At 44.7% G+C, this 21,314-nt stretch overlaps 1 protein-coding gene across 2 annotated transcripts; it reads right to left on the bottom strand.

Annotated features, from left to right (window-relative positions):
- Positions 1–127: 127 nt before the first annotated feature.
- Positions 128–17,996, bottom strand: prkci (protein kinase C, iota). Of its 2 annotated transcripts, none has more exons than XM_018753743.2 (18): positions 17,719–17,996; positions 10,867–10,988; positions 9,909–9,998; positions 8,407–8,457; positions 8,035–8,120; positions 7,602–7,739; positions 7,436–7,493; positions 6,814–6,869; positions 6,425–6,601; positions 5,456–5,553; positions 4,604–4,690; positions 4,125–4,260; positions 3,715–3,802; positions 3,140–3,265; positions 2,960–3,039; positions 2,753–2,842; positions 1,448–1,563; positions 128–1,284 (listed from the first exon to the last, which is right to left on the bottom strand). In XM_018753743.2, exons 1-18 carry the CDS (start codon positions 17,802–17,804, stop codon positions 1,197–1,199), a joined length of 1,773 nt encoding a protein of 590 aa, XP_018609259.1. In that variant the 5' UTR covers positions 17,805–17,996; the 3' UTR covers positions 128–1,196. The 2 variants fall into 2 exon arrangements, with proteins under 2 accessions (XP_018609259.1, XP_018609260.1); XM_018753744.2 differs by lacking the exon at positions 17,719–17,996 and adding an exon at positions 17,533–17,594.
- Positions 17,997–21,314: the final 3,318 nt, after the last annotated feature.

Genomic DNA, 21,314 nt, shown 5'->3' with positions numbered 1-21,314 from the left:
AGGGACACCTAATTATTTATATATTTCTTTAAAAAAAATTGTTTAACCATTTAGCTACGTACAGAAAGACATACAGAAATTTAAAACAAAACATGAAACGATCATTGCAGAAGACAGTACAAAAATAAAAGATGCTAAACAAAAATTTAAAGAAAGCATCAGAAAGGCAATGTATTGTTACAGACGTTATAGAAAATAATGAAAGCTTTTTTCCTTTTGTAAAAACTATGAAAATATCATCCCACGTGGAGAATTTTTTTTGAGACTGCTGTACAGGAATATGGATTTTCCTACATTTCCTCGCTCCAAAAACTCAATTTTGGTCCCATGTGACAGATGATAGGGAAGTGATACTCCTGGCCTTAGAGCTCAGGCATACATACATCCTTCCATTCGTAAGGAAGTACAGTTTTTAAGGAAGGATCCCTCCACCCCAGACAGCATCCTTCTCCACTTTAACATGTGGCTCAGTTCACCACTATACACACATAAAATAAACACTGAGTGAACAAATCTGGTCCACATAACACACTAGGGCCAACACAACACTTGTGCACACTGCATATATACTTGATTACAAAAAACAAGGAAATAGTTTAGGGTTCTTTTTTTTTTTTTTTTCTTCCTTCTATTAAAGATAGTGTTCCCACACCCCTCCAGGCCCAGTGCCAATTGAAGCTAGTCTGGAAGTTGTAAAGAGTTAGTGTTTCACATTGGTTGCACATGGTTAGGCTTACAGCACAAGCAGACGTATCAAGTCACAATCCACCAACTGTGAAGCCATGCATATTCTCCTGTTACATGTAGAAATAAAACATGTAGCAAACAACATCTGCAGAGAATAAGCACATGCCTCTTATAAATGGTGTATATATCTTCCTTTCTCGGTTAAGTAACCATCTGTGGTTTCCATTAGCAGGCCCATTTATTACTGTAACATTAAATTAATGGCTGGATAATAAATGCTGGTTTACATGACAATGAAATAACAATATAAATAAAAAAGGTACACATAAGGAGTAGTGGTTGCAAATGGCAGGGATTTAGAGAACTGTGATCAAGTTACAAAAAGATTAGAGCAGGATGGAGGATCCCAGGCTGGCAGGAGACGGGGGATCATGTGCAGATGCACAGCTGTAGATGGAACGACGAGCATGATCCGTGACACGCATTCACCCGGCTGTGACTGTGACCCATCACACGCACTCCTCAGCCGACATCAGCAGGGGGTTGATGTACTCGAATCCCTCAAACTCTGACTGGTCAATCTTCTTTACCACATCACTGAGGAACAGAAGAGGCAGAAAGCTCTCATTATTGTTGAAAGGAGCTCATGAGGCTCATTACTCTGCACTCGTTCGAATCCAACGGAACAGTCCTTTTTCCATACTTTGCCTACTTCTCAAGGAGTTAAAACCTTGAGCCCGGGGGTAAAAGGTTAACTCACTCATCATCAGGTGTCAGCTGGATGGGTTCATTGGTGAACTGAGCATCAAAGTTGTCCAGTCCAAACTCTCCAGAGATGTTGGGCTTGAACGGTGGAACCACTTGCTTCTGCTCCATCTGCAAGGACATAGTGCAGGTCAGCAGGGAGGACAGGGGTGTTGCAACAATTAGATGGACTCATACTTGGAGAGGAGGAGGAAGGAGGCTTGAATGTGCTCAGGAATTTGATTATTTCCACTTCCGACAATAGTCCAGTTTTATAACACAAAGCAGCAAATGGTCATCCTGAGCATCCGTGTGCTCTGATGTACTTGGGTTTGTAAAAGTGTTTCACCACTAACTATTTCTCAGAGAGCATGGTTTTGTGGCTCTTCATTGCTCCCCCTGCAGGCAAAAAGGAGCGATAACCTTGTTCCTGCTAGAAGGGGCCGGGGTGGTAACCTGATCCTGTGGACTGCCTGTTGGATCAGCACTTCACTGCACTCTAGATCGAATAGAGGAATGGCGGTATGTCTGGAGGCCCCAGGGCATGTCTGTCATTGGCCATCATATGACCAGTGAAAAAATTTCCCATGCGTCTCCCCTCCTTGTTTCTCTCCATTGGCTTCCTGTAGCTGCCTGTATCAAATTCAACACTCTGGCTACAGCCTACAAGATAATCTCAGGATCTGCATGTCAATACCTACAGGACCAGATCACTCCCTACACCCCAGGAAGAGAACTGTGCTCCTTCAGGTCTGCCTGCTGAGACAAGAGAGTGAAAAAGCTCTCGATTTTGGCTCTGATGTGGTGTAATGAACTCCCTTTGAATCTCATTTGGTCCAATTCTCTCCTGATCTCCTATCTCAATAAAATTGCTTTGCATCACTTGTCACATTCACCTCTGTATTTCCTACTAATTTCATAGTATAGGCAGTTACTTGTGTGATGTGCAAGGCAAAAATGATGTTATCAGACAAACCGATGTGAGAAGAGTATCAGAGTGTCTGCATCTATAACTCTGCTTTTTGTGAAATGTTTTATTGCTTCCTATGTTTTATATTGCTTTGGGAAAAATATCATCTGCTAAATGAATATTGGGTCCTTTTTAGGACTGGAACTGACAAACACTCTGACAAAAGTATACCAAATAATACATGCACAGCAGTGATTCTCTTTCAAGTACACAAATAGCGAAAACCACACACACAAACACTTTTTTTATCCACAAGTAAGTTACGAATAAGCATCTGCAATGCAACTGAATGAAGCAACAGGGACGGATAAGGAAGATATGTTTGAGAGGAAAAGGTTACACGTGACTCACAAGTTCCCAGTCCACATTGCGGAAAAATGGGTGGCCCATGATGTCAGCGAAGCCAGTCTGTGGGTGGCAGCCAAGGCGCTCTTTAGGATCCTGCATGAGAGGGACAGGTTGAGGTAAGTAGAGTAACTATCTCAGGTAGATCTACTCCCAGGTAGATCGCTGAACTGCCCTGCTTGCACTACCTGCCACTCTCAGGATCACAGATACCTTGCTGAGGAATCCCTTCAGCACGCTGGCAGCTTTGACTGACAGGGAGCGGGGAATCCTGATCTGTTTCTCCAGTATGACTGAAAGGTGGAGAGAGTAAGAGCAGTGAGACTGATGCATGACTCTACCTCTGAACACAACAGCAGGCCATTGCCGACACTGTGGCTTTACAGCTCGCACCTTGGAAGAGATAGTCCTCTGTGTTCTGGTCTGGATTGTCCGAGCTGCCCACGATGTCAAATGGAGACCGGCCAGCCATCATCTCGAACATGAGGACACCTAGTGCCCACCAGTCAACGCTGAAGCCTAAAATGACACACAGAGGACTGATTTCTATGCCTAATGTGGCAGAAAGCAGTAGAATGATGGTAGACAGCTGGTAGCATAGTGGTTAGAGCTGCTGTGCATCACAAGTACCTTGCTCAAGGTACAAGGTACTCAACCTTTGGATTCAAAGGTTGCAGGTTTGAATCGAACCTCTGGCTGTAATACTCTTGAGTAAGGTTCTTACCCTAAAAATTTGCTCCAGTAAAATTACCTGGCTGTACAAATGGGTAACTGTACACTTATTCATTTAGCTTACGCTTTTCTCCAAAGCAACTTCCAATGTTGAGGTATTTACAATTATTGACCCATTTATACAACTACATATATATATAAAAACATAGACAGACTAGCATTGTAAATCGTTTTGGAGAAAAGCGTCAGCTAAATAAATAAATGTAAAGGTATCTAATAGACAGTAATCCGTGTACCATAGTCCTCCCCCCGCAGGATCTCTGGGGCAATGTAATTGGGCGTCCCGCAGAAAGTGCTGGTCGTGTCTCCGGGTCGTAGCCCCTCCTGTAACACAAAGCCTCAATCAACACCGCACCCCGCAGGCATGCAGGATTACCCATGAGCCTCCTCACTCAGCCACCTGGAGGCAGACTGCATTGCATCCAGCCATATCAGTACCCACCAGATGGTGTCAGATTACTGAAATGTGTTCCAGTCTAATTAGTAGCCCTTCTGAGGATCCCAACATGCCTATGAAATCTTTGTGTTTGGGGGCTGTGCCCGTGCTCCTCACAAACCTCACTGACGTAGCATTCTCTTGTGCCCTTCCCTCTTCAAAACTACACACAAATGCTGCAGGCAGAGACCACCGTACCAACAAACACACCTTGCACATTCCGTAATCTGTAAGCTTGATGTGTCCCTCCGAATCCAACAAGACATTGTCCAGCTTCAGGTCCCTGTAGATGATACCGTGCTCGTGAAGGTAGTTTAAGGCCAAGCTGATTTCGGCAGAGTAAAACCTGAAACAGAGAGGGGGAAGCCATTCAATAACCACATTCCACAAAATAATCAAACTACTCAAAACCTATATTACAAATAGTCTTACAAGCACATTTTCTTGATTAAAGATATATACATTAAACACATTATACACATATACACACACATACTTCTTGATCAGACATATACATCTCAGGCTGCATATTTTGATGTGAGTTTAGGTACTCAATACCAAAGCTCAAAAACTTACTGTCTTAGAACTGTAAACAAAAAAGTTTAACAAAACAACTCCTTCTCCAATTAGTGCAGTTCATGGATTTACTCCTTTCAGCTTCTAGGGAAACTACAGATGTAAGGCCTTACCTGGCATGTTCCTCAGGAAGTTTTCTCTGTCGCTGCATGTGGAACATCAGGTCTCCACCATTCACATACTCGATGACGAAAAAGAGCCTGTTGGAGAGGAGACCGAAAACACTGAGACTGGCTGGGCTAGCAGGTGGCCGTAAGAGTTAAGCTACAAACGACAACAGGTTCAAAGGGCAGAAAAGAATCATCAGATGTATCCAGAAAACAAACAAAAACTCACTTTTCAGGCTGAAAATGAAGCCGATGTTTGCAGTGTGAGGATGGTGTTTTTAGGGATGAAAATGTAATGAATAAATTGTATGTATCACCTCTGTGTGTCGCAAGATCTTCTGGGAAAAGGCAAAAATTCCTGCATGGTTAAGGTTAAAGTTCACTTCTAGCAACCCTGAAAAATGCTTAAGGCTAGGCTTTCATGTGTCTGAATCTTGGAATATGTGCAAATCGATTTCCGTGACTAGTTTCCAGGGAATTTGCCTCTGTACGAAATGATGCGGAGAATTCTCAGCTGCTAGGGAAATGTTACGGATAATTGAGTGAGGAAATCACGCGTGGAAATTACATTATATGTCACTAAGGGAGATTCCCAGGCTCTCAGTGATTACTCCGGGTATGAATTAACTCACACCAATGATCACACTGAGAAAGCTCCAGTGATCAGTACTTTATGTTTTTGGCTTGACAGTTCTTGAAATTCAAACAGCTGCTTGCAGACATAGATGGAGAACAGAAAGCTGTGCACATGCAGGCAGTGTGCTGTGTGAGGTGGTGCCACAATATCGCAAGACCGAAAGACACTGATTTCCAGATGCTTCCCATGGGAAAATGAAGACAATAGATGAGTCAGCTCACCTGCTCTCTGTCTGGAAACATGAGTGCAGCCCCACCAGGAAGGGGTGGTTGGAAGCCTGCTCAAACACGTGCTTCTCTGTCTGCACCCAGTCAATGTCCTACAGAAGAGCCAGAGGGAGTGACACCACACTGTATTAGTCGGGACTTGCTCTTATCCAAACAGACTCACACATGGCAGCTAACAGACATACTTGTTTAAATGGTGGAATATTTTAACAAAGGCAGTCAGAGTATAGTCTTCCCCTGCTTTATGAAGGTAATCCATTCATGAAAAACCATTTGTACGGTGAGGTCTCATGTATCAAAGATGTAATTGTCACTAATTTCAATGGCAAAATTTTTATGGGTTCCTGAGCCCCAAAAGCAACATCCATTTATGCTAGAATATCACCAAATCCCATGAAAATGGACACAATTAGTAACAGTTAACCTTTGTTATCATAAGGCAACATAAGGCAGTGCGCATTCATTAATTACCCCATGACAGCATATGGTTGTCTACCTGTACTCATTCACTTCTTTAGTAGCTGTTACATTCAATACTCATTGTTTATGTATTCATTTAACCTTTAAAGTGGGGTGGGGGCAGAAGACGAGATAATACAAATGAATTCACACACTTACTGAATAAGCTGAGATTTATTGGAAAGTCCGAACAGGGTCATGATTACTGACATTATGAATGAGTGAATGAATGTTTCTGTGCATGTATGTTGTATTTTGTATGCTGCTGTAAGCAGTCCTTCTGGAATTAAGAGCTTCATTCATTCATTCCTTAGATGTACAAACAAGCCTCATAAGCAAAACCAGGGGTATTTGATGAAACTCCTCATAAAGCTGAATTTTCATACCCAGAATAGGAGCATCTCCAGGGGATTACTGTACTAAACTCAAGGACCAGAGAACTTGTTATAGTGAGTGACAACACTGGTACCTGGCCTGGGGGAAACATGCTATGAGTGCCGTTACCTCATCATCATTGACCAGCTCCTTCTTCACCACCTTCATGGCATAGATGCGCTCTGTCCTCCTGAGCCTCACAAGCAGCACCTTGGCGTAGCTGCCACGGCCGATGACACGGAGCAAGTCAAAGTCGCCTAAGCCCAAGCTGGATGCTGCCTTCCCACTCTCCCTGCTGCTCATGGCCTGGAGCAGGGAAAAAAGAAGACTACCATTTGACCACTTGGGCCTTCTTCCATTGACCAGTGGACACGCCTGGGGCACCGAAGAGCCCTCACAAAAGGCCGTTTCAGTCTGAGTAAAGCAAAAATGGTAACGTCTTGGCTGCACTTATGTAGTACATCATATAGTCATCCAACCAACAATGCTTCACAGGTGTTCAAAAACTGATTCCTCACCTCTTTCTCCTCCCCATCATGATTCAAGCTCTCATTTGACAATTTGTATGGAATAACTGCAAGAGCAAAAGATACCGAGTCAGTGACTCAAAAGAGCAACCAATTGTAAATTGACTACACTGCAAAGCACAGTTTAATACTGAGATTGCCAGCAGAGCCCCTGGATCAATAGCTGGCCAAGAGGAGCCCAACAGCGATCCTACACTTGGAGAGTGAAGGAACAATCTACCGTTGTCACATCCGAACACATTTCTACATCATTATCACTGAGTCGGAGGGGCGCAGTGGGTTTGACCAGGTCCTGCTTTCCAGTGGGTCTGGGATTTGAGTCCTGCTTGGGGTGCCTTGCGACGGACTGGCATCCCGTCCTGGGTGTGTCCCCTCCCCCTCCAGCCTTGCGCCCTGTGTTGCCGGGTTAGGCTCCAGTTTGCCGCGACCCCACTTGGGACAAGCGGTTTCAGACAATGTGTGTGTGTATCATTGAGTCTGTACATAAGTGTGGATTAATGCATTTGATTTTCTATGGGTTAGGGAAAATAAGAGTTACAAGTTTCAACAGGGAATGAGACAGAAAAATACACCCAAATATATTATACAACCCAAAAACACAGGGAAGGTATACCGTGGTCCAGGGGATCTGAAGGATGGGATGTTGGGCCCATTGGTCTCATTATTGGCTCCTAGAGATGGAGAAGTATTAAAAGAAACAATTTAGACAAGGTGCTGAAAGAAAGTTGGAACATCAGTATTATTACTGTACAACGAGATCTGTGGAACATGGTCCCTACCTGTATCACATGCCTGCCACATTCCACCGTCACCAGCTTGTGACACTTCTTGTGAACAAGCAGCTTGCAGCTAATGCACTTATAGCCCTGTCGACCCAGACCCCAGATGCGGTCTGTGCAGATAGCACAGTGCGCTCGCTGTGGACGTCAGGAGGAAAACGGACGGTAAGTAGGACCACACCATACCAGCACACAAGGATAAAGGCCCAAACACAGTGGTTTACAGCAATCTGACTACCACTGTAGTTTAAATATCTGCCTTAATACATATTGCCAACATTTCCTGCCACATGCATCTGTTCTACATTTTATACAATTTCAATTCGCAGCCAGACAACGAGTTTGAATACTCCAAGCTCAGCTCCAACCTACATGACACAGCCTATAAACAAAGCAGAGGCTCCAATTATGACCCAATAGAGGCGCGAGTTACCCTGTTGAATCTCTTGGCCTGGAAGGCGTGGCCGTTAGCATAGTAGAGCTTCCTCCAGCGCCGTGCGCCACGCCGGTAGATGGACTCTGAGAAGAAAGTGTCAAAGGTTGCGCTCCGTCCCATCTCTGCCATTTCATTTCATCCCCACTACAGTAACCTTTAGGGTGAGAATCTGCATCCCAGCACCTTCAGCAAGACATGTACTGTCAATCATGTTACAAAAACCCCGCAAAGGATTTGATTTTAATCAAAGAAATCAAAACCTATAAGCTACAACACTAGAGGGAAGGGATGTTTGCAAAAAGCAGAACGTAATGAGACTGCAGATGGGGTAGAGACAGGGGGCAGAGACTGGTATGGACATGTACTCACTGTCCTCTCCTGGACAGGGCATGCCAGGCTTTTCAGGAACACAAGGGAATACTGTGAAAAGACAACAGGGAGAGTCAGACTCCAAGCAGGCGGTGGATTGGACAGCATCACCGTGAAACTGCGACCTCCAGGCACTTTCATATTACATACACACATCAGAGTCACACTTATTTGCAATTTGTTGCAAATGTACCATCAACCGTCTTTCAGAGAACAATTAAATTTCTCTTTACATTTCAAGTACATATGATGCAAAGCAGGTATGTCCGACCTGCAGTTGTCTTATGTAATTTGACCTGCGAGAGAATTTGTAAATAATTAATATATACTACAGTATAGGGGTATACCTATCATAAATACTATACATTCTATTGAATCATGAGGCAATACAGTTATAGTCAGACACTGTAGACGTGCTGTCCCCAGTCGGGGCTCTGCGGGAGCCTGGGCGCCATCCGTATACAGCTGCAGCTCTGTCATCCATAGTGGTAAAACACTGTACTTCCATCAGGTGCAGTTAGATGTTGTCTCCTCTCATTTTAACACTCTTTCTCACAGTGAGTTAATTACTGTTCGTTTATAATACCGTACCTGAATTCTATAGTACCAGCTGAGCATCGTTTGAATGGCACAAAGTGCCAAAACATTGTTGCTGACCACATGTATCCTTTCATGGTCAGTTTAGCCCTTATCAGTCTGATTCTTCCAGGGGATAATATGGCATGTCACAAAGCACACACATCTCATGAACGTGCTTTACTTTATACCAGTGGCCTGCATAGTCCTCACCTCTCCATACAAGAAGTGTTTTTTTGGGAGGAGGTGGAATACAGTGTTAGCTGAATGAATGCACAACCAAAAAAAGGCTGCAGAAACTATGTGAAGCTGTAAAGCCAGCATGGACTAAGGGCCCTGTGGAGCGTATCCAGCACCTCGTTGCTGATGTCATACTGGTCTGGGGGTAAAATAAAAGAGTATCCCAGGCAGTACCAGCTAGGTGTACCTAAAAAAGTGGCTGGTTTGTATGTGCCAGTGCATTTCAAAAGCACACGCTCACAAATAAGACTAACATATATCTCATGAAAACAGATATCCTGATAATCCAGGCAGCTCCTCTTTGTCTCACCATCAACGGTCTTTGTACTCAAATGTCCTTGTTGCTCCACACAGCAAAAACCCACCATCCTTATTTGCACACACTACGGTGCGGCACAAGACAAAACGAGAGAATGAAAATATGAAAATATGCCCTCGGTTGTTATTCTGGCTGAAAAACTCATGGCCTGTTACCTTGTACAATGAGAGCGCAAAGGCTTTGTTTGGCTCACATTGTTTCTGTTCTAGAGACAACTGCTGGAGGCACTGAGACTTAGCGAAAGTCAGCGAGGTCCCACTGCTGACCCAGCAATTTGTTATTGCTGGGAGTGGAACCAGTCCTGGGTGACTCGAGCTCCTGAGCACTTTTGTCACACACACACACACACACACAAACAGCAGCTCACCATGGATGATGAGCTCAGAGTCCTTGTTCAGCTCGTAGAGTCGCAACGCCTCCTCCAGCTCCAGCTGGGAGGACACTGTGCAAGGGTCTCCTGGTGGAGTAAAGGAGGAGTAAGATCAGAACATGAGGCAGGGTAAAGGTGAAAAACTGCATCTTAATGTTTACCACACACACACACACACACACACACACACACACACACACACCCTGCCACAAGAGGAAGAAAAGCTGAACTGACTCTATCCAAACCAAAAGTACAGTGTACAATAGCTTGGGAGTCACGAGTATTGCAGTTTTACCATCCTTACTTTCATGTACATGGTAAGGTATCTGTGCAGGTCAACTCTGTCTCCTTCACTCAAGGGTGTAACAGTAAAGCACCTCTCAGAAACATGAAGCGAAACCTTTCAATGAGGGTCGCATGACCAGATCCTTAACCACTTTCCCATATGCTACTGTACTAGATCCAAAGCATTCCGTTCTTGATGCGAAGCTTGACAGAAACAATCTCCTCTGTTTCTGGAGACTGGAAGCACTGAAGATGCCATGAGGCACAATGCGAGAAAGATGTGGCGCTTTATGAAACCACCGAAGAGATGTGCAGGTCAGCCTTCGCCTCTGGCTAATGTTGATTATCATGGAACACTGGTTTTGTCTTTGAGCTGTCAGATGACCTTGGGGTGTGGGCCAGTGGCACTGCAGTTCCACAAGGACTAATCAGGCACTGACCAGCATTTGTCTTTTTCCATCTCTTTGCTTCCCCTTGGTTATTCACTGCAGCTGCGTATCCTGCCCTCTCCGCATTGCCGCACACGCTGACCCACGTGCACGTGGGACGGCGTCCCAGCCGTGCAGGAGACCCGGCTCTCCTGCCGGCTCAATGGCTCAGCGGAAGAGCCCGAGCTACTTGTGCAAAGCAACTAGAGACACGGCAAGAAAGGCTGAGAAAACAAGCGCACCTTCCTCGTCAATCCACTTCATCGTAAACACTTGGTCGTTGTCCATAGAGCACATGTCCCGGACTTCGCTGTAAAGCACATCGTAGGAGATGGAGGGGTCGAAGTGGGTGATCATGATGTCTCTGCAGGGAAAACAAAGTGACAGAATACGAATTGAGGTCCACGGCGTGGAACGTCACACACCACAAACGAAAAAAAATAACTCAGCACTGTGCGTTACAGTTAACTGTCAAGGTCACTAATGAATCACAGCTTCCTCTTCACATGTACAGCTTCTTATACATACTGTCTCAAACAATTCAACTGAAAATGCTTTTCTGTCATTTATTCGTAATTAGTACAGTTCACCATAGCGTGACCAGACCAAAAACAGGGATCCAGTCATGCAACTGACCAGTCATTCCAACATATCATATGTGTATTTAAGTGTTTTTACATAATAATCTTGTATGTAAAAAATATTTTTCTACAAATTTTAATAAAATATGTGCATATTGTGTACAATATTTAGTTGTATGCTTGCAAATCACTTGCAATATTGGAATTTTCACTGGCAGAGGGAAAAATGACCAATGATCTTAACAAGAGGAAAGAGGCTGGTGCAAAGAATTGGTACAAGAAAGCAATTCCTTCCATTTTTACATTACAAAAAATACTTTATGTATTGAAAATTGTATGTTCGAAAATGTATTTAAATACTGTGTGATTTTAACAAAAGCGAGTCCCGCCTGGAGTGCCTTGCGACAGACTGGCGTCCCATCCTGGGTGTGTCCCCTCCCCCTCCAGCCTTACGCCCTGCGTTGCCGGGTTAGGCTCCGGCTCCCTGCGACCCTGAACGGGACAAGCGGTTCAGACAGTGAGTGAGTGAGTGATTTTAACAAATTGGGTTCCCTTTTGTCAGTTGAACTGCTTTTTCCTCCCCTGACGTTTCTTCTGGAAAGTTCTGGAAAATATATATTAAAACTGTTGTGATGCACTGGAACTGTCCGGTCATTCCAAAATGCACTTGCTTGAGATCTGCTCAGGAGCAGAAGAACCACACCACTATAGTTCTCCAAGGCTCTGAAACGCAGTTCATAGAGCTGCTGCCTGACTGGATTAGTGTCCCTTTGGAGCAAACAATCAGAAACTTATCATAGAGCATAAACAAGGTAATTATCCTCTTTTACATTTACATTTATCTGATGCTTTTCTCTCAAGTGACAGGTTTACTTACCCATTTTATAAAACTTGGTAATTTTACTGGAGAAATTTACGGTAGGTACCTTGCTTAAGGGTATTACAGCTGGACATGAGTTTCAAACTTATGACCTTTGGGTCCAAATTCAGCAGCTCTAATCACTACGATACAGGATGACAGAGGCCCGTCATCCTAGGGACCCACAGCTCTTCTTTCACTGGTTCCTCATCAGAGTAGCAGCATGCGACACCCTCGAGAGCGGCGGCACTGACCTCTGACCTTGCCCCAAGCGGACCTCTCTAAGTTGCGGAGAGCTTGCACGACCAATTGCGCCAATGTGGCACACGGTGCGGCTCACGCTTCCGCCGCGTCCCTCTCCCAGCTGTCCGAGGTCCAGCTGAGACGCAGCGAACGCTCAGCACTCGCATGCGTTACCGCGACAGGATCACTAGCTCGCCTGACGCAGTCCACATTTCTGCAGCCTTAGTCCCAAATCGCATAAATCTGTTGTGAAATGTAATCTGTAAACACAGTATATTCCTTCTCTCCTATAAAAGAAGTTTTCCAAAACTTCTTAGGGACCAAGTTTCCCAGTTAATAAATTCGCTCGGACCCTGCACGTCAATGGCACGGCGCACCACCAGGCCACCGGTGGGTCTCTAGAAGAGCACTGGGTGTGTATGATGTCTAAAATTCAAGAATGCGGTCAGGAATTTACCAGGCGTTTACGATGAATGACACAGAGCTACGGGACAGAAAGACAACTAGAGAACCCCTAGGGAAAGCGGGAATGACGATGACTTAACGGAGGAAGGCCCACACACTAACTAAATGAGTAGTTTTTAAATGAGGTGTGTGTATAATTTACCGTATCACACACCGCGCACAATGACAGAAGCCAGGGAAATTAATGGGAGGAAGTTCGGCAGCTTCTGGATGAGAGGGGGCAGAGCACAGAGGTGTTCTCCCTAAAACAAAAGCCAGAGCCTTGAGAGAGACCACACACCGAGAACCGGCATAATTTTACAAATCACTTGAAATATCGGAATGGGGTATTGGAGCATGATGCTGGTCGACCATAGGACATGTGCATTTTACCCATCCCATAAAATTCTACACCTGTTCAATTCTGGAACATGTTGGAAAGTTAATAAAGAAAAAATAGGAGCTCTCTAGGTTTAAAATATCCTTGTAAACAGTAATCAAAGCGAGGAAATCAGGGTATTAAGTGAAAAGAAGTGTACTTACAACATAAAGGAACTGCCCAAACCTGGCAAGACACTGGGGCTATTTTTCTTTACCTGTGATCTTTGAAAAGGAAAAGCAAGACGGCGCAAATGGCAACGTCACACGGCACCTATTATGACGGTGGTTATTTTGCACCGAATTTCTAATGTTACACCTGACAATTCTGTCCGACTAAGAACACCGAAATAAGTCCAGCTGCGTGCTAACAGCTTCGCAACGGAGAGCCACCAACTCGTAGAAGGGTTCGGAGCAGGTCCGTAAGATCGGCGTAGGTACCAAGACACGGCTTGATGGTAAACATTTACTTTGGACATAAGAGAAGAAAAATGAGAGCCAATTTGAACGGACTGTGAGAAAGGGCCTAGATTAGAGCAACACCCCCCAGGCTGCAAACACTGGCTGGGATTTCTTTGTGCCCTTGTTTTAATGAATTCATTGTTCCTCCATCCCAGGCACACGTGAAAGGCGGGGGGTTCAGGCCGTGCCAAGGTGCGCAAGCTACCCCTTCCTTGGGCACCCTGGCGGGTCCCGCGTTCAATAACCACGAGCCACCGAGGGCAAGAGCGCAGGCAGTCGAGTCCAACCGGACTCATGGCGGCCACTCGAGTGGTTCTTGTGGTAAGGGAGGGCAGGGCAGGGCTTCGTACTAGCGGGTGTTCAGATGTTTGTTCACAGCGACACGGGTAGAATCACTCCGACACCTGTCCAGTGGACAGGGCCACAAACAATTAAGGTAAAATATTAAGAAATTTCATGCGAAATGCTGACCGCAATCATAAGGAAGTCATGCAATGTCACTGAGCCACCAGCAGTTTCATTCTGAAATCATTTCCTTGCTAGAAAACACCTATATTTGTCAAAAATACAGTGAAACAGTCCCAAGAACTTACTTTTTTCTTATTTTATTCAATTCAATTCAAAAACAAAAAGTTAACGTTCATCCATGAAGGCTACGGAAGTGGTGTACTACTGCCTCCTACCACTCGTCTTCGGGCTGGAAACACGGGGAGGACAGGCAAACTCCACGCACCCTGAGCCGGATTCGAACCCACACCCGAAAGAGCGGCAAAGGCCCGCCGTGCCACCATATCGCCTGCAGCGCAGTGGTTAAGGAAACAAACTTCCATATGTTGTTCCAGTTCTAGTCCCTGGAGACTTTTGCACAAACAGAAACCAGGAGTCAGGCGTGAAACATTAACACAAGTCAACATACAGTGAAAGGAGATAGTGGCACTTCCTGTTACAGTCATGGATATATATGAATGGGAATTTAAACATTTTCATGGTACACCTGAGGGCTGGACCTCTTGCATTGGCTGCTGTTGTTAATGGCTCTCACATTACAGACAGACACACACAGCACTGCCTTCAGAAGGAGTGTTTTCTAATCACACCAGACACCATCGGAGAATATTACAAGTACATTAGGACATCGGGGACACGCCGACTACTTTCTCCTGTGAAGTGGACAGTAAATCAATAGCATCCCTACAGATCACAGGAGGGCGGAGATGAAACGATGCTGTAGCCCATCTTTAAGACTGTGTGCGAGGGCACTGAGCAAGTGGGGAGGAGAGCTCGGTCCGCACCGAGGGCACCGACACCAGAGAGAGGGCCGATACATGGTGCTGTCATTACATTGGGTGCCAGGATGCAGCCCAGCCTTCCTCCACTGCTATGCCTGGCACGACGCCCGCTGTCAGGACACTGCAGCAGGAGGAGCTGGACGGACACACACACACACGGTTTATGCTATTTTGAGCCACAATGTGCTGAAAGACATTAATAACTAATGTAGCAGCGATTCATCCTTACTTCCCCTTGCTGGATGTCTTCAAACGACAAAAGATGCTGAAACAGTAAGTAACAATTAGAGTTACATCAATCAAGCGCTTAAGTGCATGGAACCACGAGGACAAACACGTCTCGACGGGCTACAGCTGGCCGCATGGTACACGACGGGATGTGGGGAAGTTTGAAAGACCAAAAAATACCAACCGGTGGTACAAAAATGATTGGAATTGTGGAACTCCTGCGCTTGGTCGTTCACAAACGCCTCCTGCTCTGACACGGACTCAGAAAAGAAAAAACACTCCACAACTCGATTGTCGGAGCTCTGCTTTCAAACCGAAACGCTGAAGCCACGACAGGAGCCGCAGCGCTATCTACCATAAAAATGCGCCGTGTGCATTCATGCATACAGGGGCAGCGGGAAACGGCTCCAAAGCTGGCGAGACGACCTTTTCCGCACCAATCCAGATCAACCGCAGACGCCGACCTTAATGTACCCTGTTTACAGAGAATTAACGTAGTGGATTTCTGCAGACCCGGCCCTGTGGAGACATCAACCAAGAACAACCCTCTCATTTCAGCATAAAAACACAGCAAGGGACAAGTTTTTCGGGGTGGTCGGAAGGGGTGACGATCACACGTTCAAGTGATGGTATTTAAAAGAAGGTAACTGTCCCACCAAAACTGGAAGGAGGCTCCATTTCACGTTACATAAGTAACGCGAGCGTCGCTTTGCAGATCGCGGCACACGTGAACACGGGTAAGGGAGGGTGAAACAAAACCACAACAAACATGACATTAAATATTAAGCCACTACCGCTGTCCTCTTAAAGGAGCCCAACGGGCACCGAAAGCTGTGCTTTCCAAAGAGGATCAGAGAACCAGTGCTGGTTTTCAAGTACTCCTAAACTTTAAACGTGATCATTTACTCCGTACTGCTTTGGAGACTTCAGACCAGAACAACATACTCCTCCCGAGTGATTTTTCTTTAACCGTTACAATGTTTGGCCTCAATCTACTCAAGCATACTGTGCTTTTCTAAAGCCATCACATGGCACACTATTTTATGTGGAAATTTTTGTGCACATACATAAATATATACGTGTTACAATCAATAACATGTTTATGGATGACAAGGAAATTGCAGTACACCCAATTATTTGTTGCACCTGGACAAATATTTTTTAACATTTGTTTACTTAGCAGACACTTTTCTCCAAAGCGACATCCAATGGATACTATGTAGCGTTAACAGCCCACACACCTTACTCACCAAGGTAACTTACACTGCTAGATACACTACTCACACTGGGTCACTCATCCATACATCAGCGGGACACACTCTCTGTCACTCACACACACTTTTTTAATAAAAAGTCCATATACTCAAGACTTTGAGGCAATCAGGCAGACCCAAAATACTAACAGCAGGCTGCATCAAAACTTGAGGAAATGAACAAGCTGTATTTCTTAAAAGCTGCTCTCAGAAATCATAAAAACAGATGCACAGATAAAATGCAAAGTGGTGACGCATAATGACTTGTCGACAGGGAAGGTATCGCTCATTTCAGCATGCATGTTTGACATAACCGAGATTCCTTAGTAAGCGTCATGAAATTTAGACAGTGACTCCAAAAAAAAAAGAAAAAAAAAAAAAAAAAAAAAAAAAAAAGAGCTACATTGAAGGAGGGGCCAACAGAAGTTACCTGAACGACTTGTTTTTCAAGTCACTGCAAGTCCCAGCAGTAACCTTGAAGAGGAACCCCAGCCCAGTGGCTATGATCAAAAATAATTTAAAAGAAGGGGAAAAAAAAGGACAAAGACAAGAGACGGAGTGATGGGCGCTGGCTAAATACTCAACGCCTTGTTAAAAGACACATGAAAACCACACGATGCCTGGGAACACAGCATCCCTCACTTGCCGATGTTGTTTTTCTCTTTAGTTGGTTTAAGTGGCAGACAAACCTCACCGCTTCTAGTCAAATTAAGGTTTTCCCGCTTCGGGAAGTGTCTCTTTGTGTCCCGTCCAGGGCATCCAACGGGGTATTTCTCCAAGTTTACAAGGACTTGGACATCTGGTAATGAGGCATCAGAGGGACAACAGTGCAATGACATGTGTCTGATTTCTTCTTGTCACTAGACCAGCTGACAGCATTGAGGACAGAGGACAGATGACACCACGTGTGTGTCAGTTTAGGAGCTGGACGTTGCGTTGGGCAGTGCTGGGAGGACAGAGGACACATGGTGTCCAGCAGATGAGCCTCATCATGAGGAGACAGAGACAGTAAGACGTGGCTGTCTAGGCTAGGGGGGCACAGACGCTGTGTTAGGCAAACCCTGGACGTGAGGGACGGGACACATCCAGCTCACCCAGTCATGTATCCATGATGATGATCATCACAATGATCGAATCGAATCAATCATCAATCACTCACTCACTCACTCACCCAATTAACCAATCCGACCGTCCCGACCCCCCTCCTCAGCCGCACTCAGTGCACTGCACTTCAGTTTCCGAGCGGAGCGGAACACACAGAACACGACCCCCCTAACCACAGAGCACTTCTACACGTGTCCCACGCGCACACGTACCCGCACACGTAGCGCACGCGCCGCCCCACTCACTCACTCACCCTTTGTAGTAGGCTTTCACCCGGACCTGGTGAGGAGGGTTTTCTCCGGGGTGGGACATGGTGCTGTCCCGCAACGTAGGCATCATAAGACCCGAAACCCGGAGCTTCAGACCGTGTCTTTGTGGTTGCGGTGGCTCTGACGGTATTCCCCTGAAGAATTATTTAATAAACTCCCTCTCAATTCTTGTATATTTTGCGAAGCTCAGCCGTCCCGCTCCGGACGTGTGGGGAAGTTTCGGTTCCTAATCTGTCCAAACACTCCCCACGGCGGAGGGCCGCAGCAGAGCGAACCATCCGCGCAGAGGGCCGTTGGAGCTGGAGCTCTCAGCCAACAAACGTGAGCATACGCAACACAGAATGTTAGTGTAAATTTAAAACTCCACTCAGGGGACCCGTGCACAAATCAGACACGCTGGGCTGTACTGCTGTAAAAAATATTAGAACAATTTCAACATTAGTTGAACTGACACCCCTACACTGGAAACGAGGGTGGATTCGCCCGCATTCCGATTATACCAAGTTACCCTTACACAAGACTTAGTTTGTTTCAAGTATTGCTAATAACAGATTCTCGTTATATTTATATTTGAATTAATTTTGACCAGATACAAATGTGATTCTTTAAAAAAAACTGAGAATTTGACCAAATGTAATTTATTTTAAAACTAATCCGCGAACATGTTGTTTAAACTCCCCTTTCATGAAGTTGATACTTATTGGCTATGAAACACGACCCAAAGTGCATCTACCAATCAGAGTGTAGAGAGACGACGCGGTACGCTTTGTGTCCTTTGATGTCTGGATGTTGTAGTTCAGGATCTGTAGTCTTATGGGCAAAAGCGCGATACGTATGCTTTGAGCGTAGTATATCGTAATTGAAATAAACTGTAATACAGTACGAAGAAAATATAATGCAGTCTATCCTGGCTGAAATTTCTCAGCACTTTTACTAACTTAATTTCACAGAGACAAGTATATAGTTACTGGTATACGAGACTGTGAAGTGTTTTTGTAGGTATGCTACAAAATTCCAATAGTTCATAGAACTTGTACTTGACAGTACAGAGACAGATCAGGTCTTGGGCTCACCACCTACGAACTGAAGGTCAAGTACAAAAGCAGCCAAGGTGCAGAAATGAGTAGCACGGACATGATAGCTTCAGTATTCTTTTCTTTTTTTGTTTTTTTTTTTTTTTAAAAAAAAACAAAAACAACATATACAGATCTTTTCAATAAATTAAATCTGCTAATAAAATAATAAATATTGTCAAATTAGACTAATCAAGAAAGTAAAAAACAAAGCTACAGTCTGCTAGGTATTACTAACCATTCTGACATCTGTGTCAAAGTCATTTACAATGTTAGCTTTGTATAATAAGCTTTTTACAATTTCCAGTTTTAGTCGATGGAAATTCTTCCTGGAGCAATTTGAGGTAAGTACCCTTGATCACAATTACTGCAGCAGGTGCGGGGATTCAAACTCCTTTGTTCTGTCATTGCAAGGCAAACACTACACTACCTACCCGCTGGCCCTAACAAACAGTTATACCATTCGTTTACCATTTACAGCAGTTAACATCTTTACTGAAAGCAGTCTGCAACTGGCAGGAGAAAGATTCAAAACTGACAACCTTTCAGTTGCAAGTCAGTATCCCTAACTGCTGCATCCCCTGGTGTCCAGTAATAGGTAAAATAGACACAAAGTACCACTATCCAAATAACTAACGAACAAAGAGGTCAGTAAGTGAAGATGCTCAAACACAGCAGTCAGTCTCTTGTTATGACTGTCCTCATACAATCTGAAGGTTATTTGTTCAAAACCCCTTCTGTAGCAGCTTAGATTCTTGGAGTGGTACTGTGAGAATTCCCTCCTGAGGGTTATTTTTGTGACTTCAAAAATGCCTGGTGTGTATTGACTGACTGGAGCAGCTTGTCCCAAGCCTAACCTGGCAACACAGGGCGCAGGGCTGGAGGAGGAGGGGACGCACCCAGGACAGGACGCCAGTCCATCGCAAGGCACCCTAAGTGAGACTCGAACCCCAGACCCACCAGAGAGCAGGTACAGGTCAAACCCACTATGCTATCGTACCCCCCTGGTGTGTATTGCAAAAATACATTGCATATTTCAAAATCTATACATATTTTTCATAACCTAATGGAAATTCAGACGTTAGTGGGAGACAGAATTTCAATTTGGTATGGAAACATGAAGAGAAGCTTGGTAAGAAGGCCTGGAGAATATACATGTGTTCTGTCAATGCAGGTCACAGTGTCGCTCAGTTCAAAGTTTTGCACAGACTCCATAATAAAAACACAAGATATACCATCGCCATTGTGTAATAAATGCAGAACAACAGAAGTTACACTCTGTCACTGCTATAGTTGTGCCTGAAGTTAAAAACCCTCTCCGGGGTGTTAAATGGGAGCCAAAGCCCTTATAGGCATTTTGGGAGCAGTTGAAAATTCCTCTGAGAAATATGAGGCACAGGCCATCTTACCTTGTATGATTTTAGTAAAAAAGGTAATACTGCAGATGTGGAAGTTGGAGACGCGTCCTACTTTTGAAATTTGGACCAGGGAACTGGGATAGACTGTGTCAGACTTACTACTTTTGTTAAAATATGTAAACAAAGGAAAGACTATTTAAAGAGTGTCAAGAACATATAATATGTGTAATTTGTAAGACGTGAATACTGATTTTATTAATTCTCACTGAGGCTGAGAGGCCGTGTCTTGTGTGCGCTGCCTGTACAAGAATTGCTACTGAATTCTTTGACACATCCACAAATTGTAATATTTTTGTAGTATTTTTATTTCTGGGGGGTGTGGTGGTGCAGTGGGTTGGCCTGGGTCCTGCTCTCTGGTGGGTCTGGGGTTCAAGTCCCACTTGAGGTGCCTTGTGATGGACTGGTGTCCTGTCATGGGTGTGTCCCCTCCCCCTCCGGCCTTACGCCCTGAGTTGCCGGGTTAGGCTCCGGTTCCCCGCGACCCCGTATGGGACTAGCGGTTCAGATGGTGTGTGTGTGTGTGTGTGTGTGTGTGTGTGTATTTTTATTTTGGGGGGCACAGTGGTGCAGTGAGTTTGGTTGAAGTCCTGCTTTCTGGCGGGTCTGGGGTTCAAGTCCCGCTTGGGGTCCCCTGTGATGGACTGGTGTCCCGTCCTGGGTGTGTTGCCGGGTTAGGCTCCGGCTCGCTGCAACCCCGCGTGGGACAAACGGTTTCAGACAGTGTGTGTGTATTTTTCTTTCTTTTTTATTATGTAAACTGTGGGATTTAAATGTTTAATATGATATTAAGATGTGGGGCTTTTGATTTTTTTTCTTTGTATTTTTTCAGGTTATTGGCTTTATTATATAATATAGTATTAATTTTCAATAAACTTAAATGCGAACCTTTTTCATCAGACAAACGTTTATGTCAAGTGCTTCTTTTTCTGGTTTTTCGTTGTTTCACTCAGTGCGCAAGACTCTCGTCCTTGGTGAAATGTTTTTTTTAGGTGTCCCGTGTATGAAAATGTCGAAGTGTTCGAAAAACTACACGGAAAGAATTAGAGAGTGACGTCACTTCCCTTAGGTGTATTTATTTCGATCGCAGAG

The sequence above is a fragment of the Scleropages formosus genome, chromosome 3, assembly GCF_900964775.1.
Source record: "Scleropages formosus chromosome 3, fSclFor1.1, whole genome shotgun sequence".
Taxonomy (NCBI): Eukaryota; Metazoa; Chordata; class Actinopteri; order Osteoglossiformes; family Osteoglossidae; genus Scleropages; species Scleropages formosus.
The sequence above is the reverse complement of the archived record's forward strand: the minus strand, read 5'-3'. Positions and strand labels throughout refer to the sequence as shown.